General features: G+C 46.4%; 1 protein-coding gene across 11 annotated transcripts in view; it reads right to left on the minus strand.

The window, feature by feature from the left end:
* DGKG (diacylglycerol kinase gamma) overlaps positions 1 to 9,281 on the minus strand; it is a 201,980-nt gene that overhangs the window by 75,734 nt on the left and 116,965 nt on the right. For all 11 annotated transcript variants that reach the window (XR_003680567.2, XM_028491932.2, XM_028491924.2 and 8 more), the window contains one exon: positions 6,702 to 6,766. Coding sequence is in view for 10 of the 11 variants with exons in the window: in XM_028491932.2 (XP_028347733.1) it covers positions 6,702 to 6,766 (65 nt within the window). In the remaining variant the exon portion in view is untranslated. The remainder of the gene's footprint in view (positions 1 to 6,701; positions 6,767 to 9,281) is intronic.

Raw genomic sequence — 9,281 nt, forward strand, 5'->3', positions numbered from 1 at the left:
CCGCGTCCCCTGCATTGGCAGGCGGACTCTCAACCACTGCGCCACCAGGGACGCCCCATCTACAGCTTTAAATGATCTGTGTTGCTGTTCCCTCGTTCCTGCAAATAATCAAGGGCTGACTGTAAACAAATAAGACAGCCAAGAAAACCCGGTCTTCAGCAGTTGCATAATGATGAACGCCTGGTGAAAAAAACACGAACCCATATTTCATTCATTTCACTAGCTGCATCTCTCTCTAGGAGGGATGGGGGATAAAACATTTTTGAGGACTAGTATAGAAACATTCGACTAATTAAGTAAGTGGTTCTGTCAGACCTGACTTGAAGACTTGAAGGTACTTGAACACAAAGCATAAGGTTTGCATTTCCTTTATAAGTACATACAGGAGTAAGAATAAAAACAGAAAATGCCATAATCAACTTCACTTGGGGCTTTTCTGAATCCTACATGTTTGGAAAAACATAGTTTGATATATTGAAGCAAGCAGGTGCAGACAGTTTGGACTTCTGAGTCCTACCTAGGGCAGGTCTTTCTTGGGCTGCTGAGTATTAGATAAGAAGAAGCAAACCCAATTCAGGCACAGAATGAAGACATGTATCTGCTGCTGTTGTACATTTATGCTTTGGGAAAGTAAAAAATCTGGGCCGTAACACTGGGCTCCCTCACAGGGCTCCTGGAAAGAACAGCTTAGAATGGTCTCATTTTTAGACACAAAAAGAATATCTTAAGTAAATGGTGATACAGTTTGTGCTTGTGATTGCAGAGCACACTACAGGTATTCAAGAGAGGAGGCCTTTTTGCTTCCAGAATTGTATGGCTTGAGCTTTGCTGGCTTCTACTTTGCCTCCCACAGAACATCTCTGTGTCTATCTAAAGTGGGAGAAGAGGGCTTCCCTGGTGGCGCAGTAGTTGAGAATCCGCCTGCCGATGCAGGGGACACGGGTTCGTGCCCCGGTCTGGGAAGATCCCACATGCCGCGGAGCGGCTGGGCCCGTGAGCCATGGCCGCTGAGCCTGTGCGTCTGGAGCCTGTGCTCCGCAAAGGGAAAGGCCACAACAGTGAGAGGCCCGCGTAACACACAAAAAAATAAATAAATAAAAATAAAGTGGGAGAAGAGATGCTCGGAGGGTGAGGGGAGAGAGAGTATCAGCGAAGGAAGGGGAATCACACCTCCAGTGTCTGACTGCCCTGGGCCACCCACCTACCCACCAACTGTGCACTCCATGGCCCCAGCTGATAAGCCCAGATTTTCCATGGAGCGCATGGCACCTGTCCTGCAACTCCCTCTTACTCCCACCCTGTTCCTCCAGTTATAATGTCAACAGGGGTCTGTGACCCCTACCTCAATCCTGCCTCTAGCCTGAAATTGGCATTTGGACTTAAACTCCCTGGTCTTCAGACCCCCAAATCTCTGCCTCTTGGACACCCATGGAGCCAATGAAAGGAATTTTTTCTACAGCTCCAGTCTGTAGAATCCAATCCAATCCTGGCTAATTGGGGCCATCTTCCCACCCCCTAAGAGGATTTGGACAGATTCAATGTATCACAGCTGGAGTCTCGTCCAACTTTTAGCTGTCCTCCAACTTTTCAGGTCAAGGGCCATGTCAATGAAGCAAAGACTCTATAACTGAATCCCACTTGCCACTCCACCAGAAAAGCCTTTTACTGTCAATGCCTTACTGGCAAATTTAAGGCAATGGTTTCCTCGTGCTTGTCATTCAGTAATATGCAACAACAAATATTTACTAAGAACCTACTATGTGCCATGCACTTACACATTATGTCATTAAATACTTATAGCAACCTTATAAGATTCAGAGGAGGAAGCAAAGGATTAAAGAGATTAAGTAACTTGCCCAAGGTCACATAGCTAGCAAGTGGCAGGGCCAAGTTCTGATGCCAACTTAGACTATACCCTGCTGCCTCATTCTATAAATACCTATTAAGGGCTTAGTTACTTGCAAGATGTATTGCCAGCCTTTTAAGGACTCAGGCTTCATTAGGGTTCCTGGGGAACCCCTCATCAGCTACTCCACAGGCCTGGCTCCAAGAAAGTGAACACTCCACAGCCCGCTCATTACTCAAAGGCTTTTGGGAAAGGTGGTCAGCTTCTGGTAGGAATGAAGCTCTGTCTTCGGTCCCTTTCAAGGACCTAACGGGAAATATCTTGCTTCAGCCTAAACTGCTGAGGGACATATTCAAGTGGATGGCACTCAGCAGGTTTGGAATACCACATTCCTCAAGTGCTCTGAGTTTCTGAGCAACAGTGAAAAAACTCCATAGTTAGACTTCTCTTTCTGGATACTCACTGGCAGGGACATCGGAATTAGGTAGCTTATATGTATCTGTCCCATACATACAAAACGCTTCACAGAGAGTGAGTCCAGAAACTTTGTGGGGGACTGGTTCTTGGATACCTGGAAGACACTGCTGGCTCCTCTTCTAATTCTGACTACCGCCTGTTTGAGGGACTGATAATCTGTCCCCCTCCTCCCCTAACTGAAACCCTCTTTCCTCTATTCTTTTACCTTTATTGCCAACTCCCCACTCTGTGAGCCTTGGCAAATGTGTCTTCATTTTTTGATCTCCTCTCTCCTTGCTCAGACCAGTTCATAGCTGTGAGATCTGTATAGCTGTATGGGAACCCACACTGAGAAGGGCCCTGTGGTTGGTGGTTTAATGCTCTGCTGTCACTGACTTGAAATTCTTAATGATTTTTGAGCAAGGTGCCCCACACTTCACTTTGCACTGGGCCACGCAAGTCAGGTAGTCAGTCGTGCTCTACCTTCCTCAGCCTCAATTTCTTCATCTCTAAAATGGGGACAGTAGCATTTACCCTTGCATGTCATTGCAAGCACTGGGTGGGATCATGTATAAAGTACCCATCAGAATGTTTGATATACAATTGGTGTTTGCTTGATGCAATCCATGGAAGACAGCAAGTGCAGAAAACAGAGTTTGAACTCTAGAATTAGAAGCTAGCTTAAATCAGATCAGCTCCACTGCTTAAAAAGATGTATGACCTCGGCCGGGTGACTTGGCTTCTCCCAGCCTCAGTTCCATTATCTGTAAAATGGGAATGTTAGTATTTACCTTGTAGGGCAGTTCGGGGATTCAAATATTCTAATGTATTTAAAATAACTAGTTTATCATCTGGCATGTAGTAGGAGCTCAAAAAATAACAGTTCTTAGTTTTGTTCCCTTACAACACAATTTCTGCACTCTAAACAATTCATTTACAAGTGATGTTAGGATACGACCATTAATAAGTGTCTTATACTATACAGCTTCCTGTATACTCTATGACCTACAACATGTAGCCTCTTTGAATGTGAAAATCATTTTGTAAAAAATATTTGAGGCTTATTTCTTCTTTGCTAGACTATGAATTCCTTGAAGGCAGGAACCATGTCTTATTTACCCCTGTGTCCTAGAATACCTTCTAACACATTATATAATCTCAGGTGAATTAAATCTCTCTTTTGTTTATGTCAACAATGAGATGATAAATTTCATAACATTCCTAAGTTAGCAATTAGTAATTAGCCTGTTAATGTTTAGGAAGCAGAATAACTCAATATAGTCCTATCTCTGCCATTAAACATCTTCTAATACTTGACATCACACCTGGCTCATCATCCAGCATCCTTGGGTCTGGTTCTTACTCCATGAACAAAACGATTCCACAGGGAACACCAATTTTGTGCAACCAACCACCTTCCTTGCCAACAAACAACCTATGTCGAGAGGCCACTGGGGGAAGAATTTCCTGAAACCCCAACAGTTGAGTCATAATTTGATGCCTCTTAGGACTCAAAGAGGGCTCAGAACTGTTACTTTTAACAGTTTGAACGGTTATGGGTCCCTTCAAGAACCTTCTGATAGTTATGGACATTCTCTCCAGAAAAATGTACTCAATATCTTACATACAATTCCAAGGTGTCTGCAGAGCTCCTGTAGCCCTTGTACCTAGGTTAAGAATTCCTGTTAGAATAGCCCAGAAAACCGAGTGAACAACGCAAAAGATTCAAGTTTCCTGATAAATTCTAGCCCTGACTAGTCACATTCCCTTGTTCAAAACAAAGCAAAACAAAACAGTTACAACTCCCTAGATTTAACCTCAGGGTTATCCCTGAGGGCCTAGTCCCAGGCGTTAACAGTAAGGGCATCCAGCCAAGCAGTGACTACTCTTTGGAAAACCTAAGTTTAGCTGAGTAAAACTGAAACCTTGTTTGATAATATCATTTACATTTCCAAATCCCCGTATCAAGCTTTCTTCCTATCCCTTGTGGCCCTTCCTAAATTTAGCTGCTGGTGTAATGGGGTAACCATGGCAACAACCACCTGCCTATTTAAAACCATCTCCAAAGCTAAATAAGGAATCCTGGAAAAACATGGCTGCTCGCCTGCCTCTCAGTGGACAAACTGGGCATTCCTGGGTATTTTCAACATGAGCAAGCAGGCAGGGTAGAAGCAGCATGGACTCAAATTTCTTAATAGGAAGTGTTCTGGGACCTTGTGAAACAGGGCCTACCTCTACGCCACTATGTCTTCACTTGTTAGTAGGCACATGGATTTACATGCAAATCCCTGTGTCTGGCATCCTTAGGTGACCACATGACCTTGACCTCAACCAGGTGAAGAGTAAGATACACACCTAACTGCAAAGAGTAGTCTTGTTGATGGAAACTGGGAAGTGGGGAGGAAAAGCAGTCATTCAGATCACAGTGAAACTGTTCATACTTTGGGTTGAAATGAACAGTTACAACTTTTCTTCTAACAGAGGTAGCTTTCTAACTGTACTTAATCATGTGGATAATTGATGACTGCTCTATTTATGTCATATGTTGACCTGTCTATTGATTTTTGCAGTATGGAGAAATTCTTCCCTCCTCCTGCCTCCTTGCTCTCTACAAACTGCGGAGGTGTTTGCTTCTTTCCACTAAAGGAGACCACACAACAGACCACACTGAATAGCTTGCTCTTGCCCAAGCAGGCTGTTTTCCATCACTCCTTTGGATCTTTTGGTACATTTGGTTCCTTCTCGCTGGGTTGACCTTCTCTTTCTGTCAACCTGGAAAGTAGTTAAGTGTTTTCTGTCTTGGTTCAGGCATCTCTCTAGCTGGAAGACCCTGCACATCAAATTCCATGCCATTGCTTTATGTCACCTTGATTCATATCGTTTAACACAAATCACTCTGCAATGCTGCTTTCCAGTCTGTCTCCACACCTGGACTGTGAGCCCCCTACACATGTGTATCCAAAACAACTATACAACAGTGCCTGGTACTGTTTTCAAAACATACATTCATTGAATGAATGAACAGAACCCCCCATGGATTTCACAAACATCTGGCATCTTATTAAGCATGTATGCATGAGTATGCATAATGGTATCTGTGTAAAAGGAGGACCTTTAAAGTCTGGAATGGATGGAAGAGAAGTATTTTTTTAAGTGATTTTTTTGGTGTATATATTAGAGGGAAAAAGATTGTGAGAAGAGCATCAGTTGATCTGTAAGTTTGTGACTATAATAGGAGTAGGGGCTGAAAATATACATGTTAATAGTGTTCTGTGAGCTGACTTGGTGTGTGTGAGAGAAAGTACATTTGAATAAGGTTAGCTCAGCTACTATTAAGACTCCACAGATCACTTTTCCTGAAGTCAGAGTAGCTTCATTATGTTCAGTTTCTGATCCCGAAAAAGACTTTCTGATTCTTGGTTACCCTCCCAGCCATAGCGTCCGGGGAAAGGAGGAGGGATGAACATGATGGAGGTCTGGGGGAGTGCCTGGCTTTAAATGAACGTGTGCGGGTTAACACTGGACTTCCGCTTGGTGGGCTAAATAAAGTCAAGTCTCTTAGACTCAAACTGAGCCCAAATTAATACCTGCTCTCCTCCCCACCTTTCTGAGGGTGGGGTGGGATCAAGTGGTCACTTAGATAAGGTCCAACAAAAAGGAAAGAGAAAGAATGCAAATTAACCACCGAGAAGAGGACAAGGGGGAAGGGAGAAAGGTAACTGAGCAATCCCAGGGTGGCTATATGCCACCCGCCGGCAGGATGGTTTGACTTTGCACATGATCTGGTTTTCTTTTCTGCTTGGTTTTTGGACCTCACAGCCTGCCTTCCCAGGTGCGCGGGCTGAGGCTGGGCTCGCGTGGGCTCTCCGCCTCTGCAGGGCCTCCCTCTGCTGCCCTCTGCCGGCAGGGAAGGAGGAGGCGGAGGCACCGCCCTCTCGGCCCTCTGGGCCCGGGACGCAAGCCGCCACCCCCTCCTCTTTGCGACCAGGGGAAGCTGAGGCCTCTGCCCCCTGCCAGTCCCTCACCCGAGAAGGCAAGGGGCTGGGTCTGGGAGCAGTTGGTTTTGAGAAAGCGGCGCGCCCCAGGAGGGGGATCCAGTTAGTCAAGCGCAGACCCCCACTGCCCAAGGCGGGCGCACCACGCCCTCCCTCCTGGCCCCAGGCCCTCTCCTCTGCACATCACCCTCTGCGAGAGGACAGGCCACCAGACTGCGGCAGGTTTCTGACATTGCTTTCTTCTTGGAAATGGAAGCCCTCCTTCCGGCAACGTGGCAGGAAAAGCGCTGGGCAGCCGGGCCGAGAACATTTCGGTGAGAGCAGGTGGAGGCCTGGGACCGGTGGCCGCGCGGGCAGGGCAGGTGGGCGGTGCAGCCCCGGCTACACCCGCTGGGCCCTCTTACCTGCTGTTGAATTTTTCAGGGTGTTTCTCTCTCATCACGTGGAATCTGTGTGCGATGGAAGCATCCTGAAAGGCAAAGGGGACAGAAAGCAGATCCCTGGTTAGTGATCCTGACCCCTGCATAATGTGGAAGGAAGGGAAGCGAGCACACGCTCTCACCGAAATACCCCAGATCTCACAGGGGAGACCAGGGAGGCCCCCACAGAGGCTGGACACCAGGTCCAAGGTTAGGGGCCAGTGAGTGCCCCCCATCCTGTTAGAGTCTGCAATGTTCACTCTCTACCCGCCCGGGTTCAGGGAGAGCGAAAGGGGACGCAGCTGCCCTTTGGGGGCAGGGAGCGTGTCTGGGTCTGTGAGCAGCGAGAACGCAGAAGCCCACGTGGGGCTGAGTGTGAGTGTTTAGAAATGCCTCACCCTATTCACTTTTTAAAAAAACACTTTGTATTCTGGAATACTCATAAGAAGCTGCAAAAATAGTACCGAGAGTCCCTGTGTCCCTTTCACCCAGCTCCCCCCAGTGATAACATCTTACATAACTCTCTAAACCAGAAAACTGATGTTGGTAGATGCTGTTATATATTAACTCTTAATCATCCATATCAGTAGACAGAATTGGTAGCATTGGATAACAGGCTTAGCAGATAATTAAAAATATATTTAAACTTCTGGCTTCTGCCTCTTGATCACTCCACGGAAACAACTCTCCCCAAGGTCAGTAAGAGTCTCATTATCACATTCTGCGGACACTTTGCTGTCCTCCTATTAGCTAGCACATTCCTTTGCTGCACTTTGGCCACCTGCTCCTCAGAACTCACAGTTAGGATAGTTCTCATGTCACCATGCTTCCGGGCTCTCCATGCTCGGAACAGAACTTCACAACCCTGAGCCCGTTCTGCAGCCTACACTCCATGCCACGGGCCATCTCAAGTTCTCATAGTTGTTACTAGCATGTAGCTGCTGATGTCTCCACAGTGTATCGCTCTACAACCAAACCTGAACTTCAGTCCTAAAAGTGAACTCATCTTTCTTCCTCAAATTTGGTCCTCCGCCCTTGTTAATGGGCTCCTTTTCCAGCAAAAGAATGTGCTACGCCCCACCTTCACCGCTCAGGCCTCCCCCCACCACATCTGGGGGGGGGGCAGGTGGTGGGGTTTAGAAATAAACAGGCTAATTGAGCTAGGAATGGTGTGTGTGGGGGAGGGTGGGAGGGGGGTGGGGGGAGTGGCGACAGAACAAGGGAGCTGATTCAGATTTGTGCAGGGAAAAAAAGATACAGAATCTCATTTACTGGACTGTGTAGCTAAAAGAAAACTCAAATTCCACACTGAATTTTCAGCTAGTGCATATTAATTCCTTTTCTTGATATGGAAATACGACAAAAGAAAATTTCTGAAAAAAAATTTTTTTTTAACATCAGGAGGTGTAGCTCAGCGAAGAAGCTTATTTTGAGCATGTGCTGTGTGTGGGGAGTAAAATACAGGCTAAGGGTGGGGACAGAAAATCCAGAAGCAAGTTGGGGGCAAAGAGGAGCTTTTGTAATATTTGCACTTGGCAGAGAAGTAAACCCAGCTAGCAGCCCCTGTTGAAAGGCAGACAGGGCAAGTCAAGGATATGGGCTTATTTTATGGTTGGCAAACACTGTTTGCTGAAACAATGTATTGGGAATTTAACATTTAAACTCTAGTTATTGATTTCTTTGTTAGTTTTTTGTTTAAGACACATCAAGAGTTGAAGTTTAGGCACCCCTGTGGACAACGGTGGGAGAGGTGCAACACCCTGCAGGGGCCTCTGTCCTCTGGGCCTATCCAGCCTGCACAGCTTCTCCAGGCAGGAGCACTTCATGCCCCCAGTTCCCTCCTCTGAGCAAGTTTCGTGAACATTCTGAATAAGATTCATGTGACATCTGTCAAATGCTTCTTTAGAATTCAAGAAAACATTCCATCTACTTGTGTTCTTTTGAAGCACTAATTTTCTTCTGTCAGGAAAAAAGAAAGAAGAAAGAAAAAAGCAATCACATGTTGCCTGGCACGATTTGTACTTCACTATCCCCTGCCCCCAACGCTGTTATGACTGGCTCCTGGTTTTTTAATTCCCTGGGATATGTGCACAGGCCCCTGCCCTTTGTGTAGTTCCGGTCATCCTTGTTTTTTTTCTTTTTCATAACTAGGTTTTGCAAAGCTTCTTTTCACAAAGACCCGCCTTTACAATATTACTAGTTAAGCATGTGGTTCCTAATTTGACAATGTAATCCCGTGGTAAATACACAAAGTGGTTAGAGAGAGTTGAGCAGGTCCTTTGCTGTTCAGTTTTGAAAAGGCAATGCTGGTAAAGACTCTGACCATGGTTCTCTACCTGGGGATTAAAAAGAGAGGCAAGGGCTTCCCTGGTGGCGCAGTGGTTGAGAGTCCGCCTGCCAATGCACGGGACCTGGGTTTGTGCCCCGGTCCGGGAAGATTCCACATGCCGCAGAGCGGCTAGGCCCGTGAGCCATGGCCGCTGAGCCTGCGCGTCCGGAGCCTGTGCTCCGCAACGGGAGAGGCCACAACAGTGAGAGGCCCGCGTACCGCAAAAAAAAAAAAAA

Source organism: Physeter macrocephalus, chromosome 1 (genome assembly GCF_002837175.3).
Source record: "Physeter macrocephalus isolate SW-GA chromosome 1, ASM283717v5, whole genome shotgun sequence".
In the NCBI taxonomy this organism is placed as follows: domain Eukaryota; kingdom Metazoa; phylum Chordata; class Mammalia; order Artiodactyla; family Physeteridae; genus Physeter; species Physeter macrocephalus.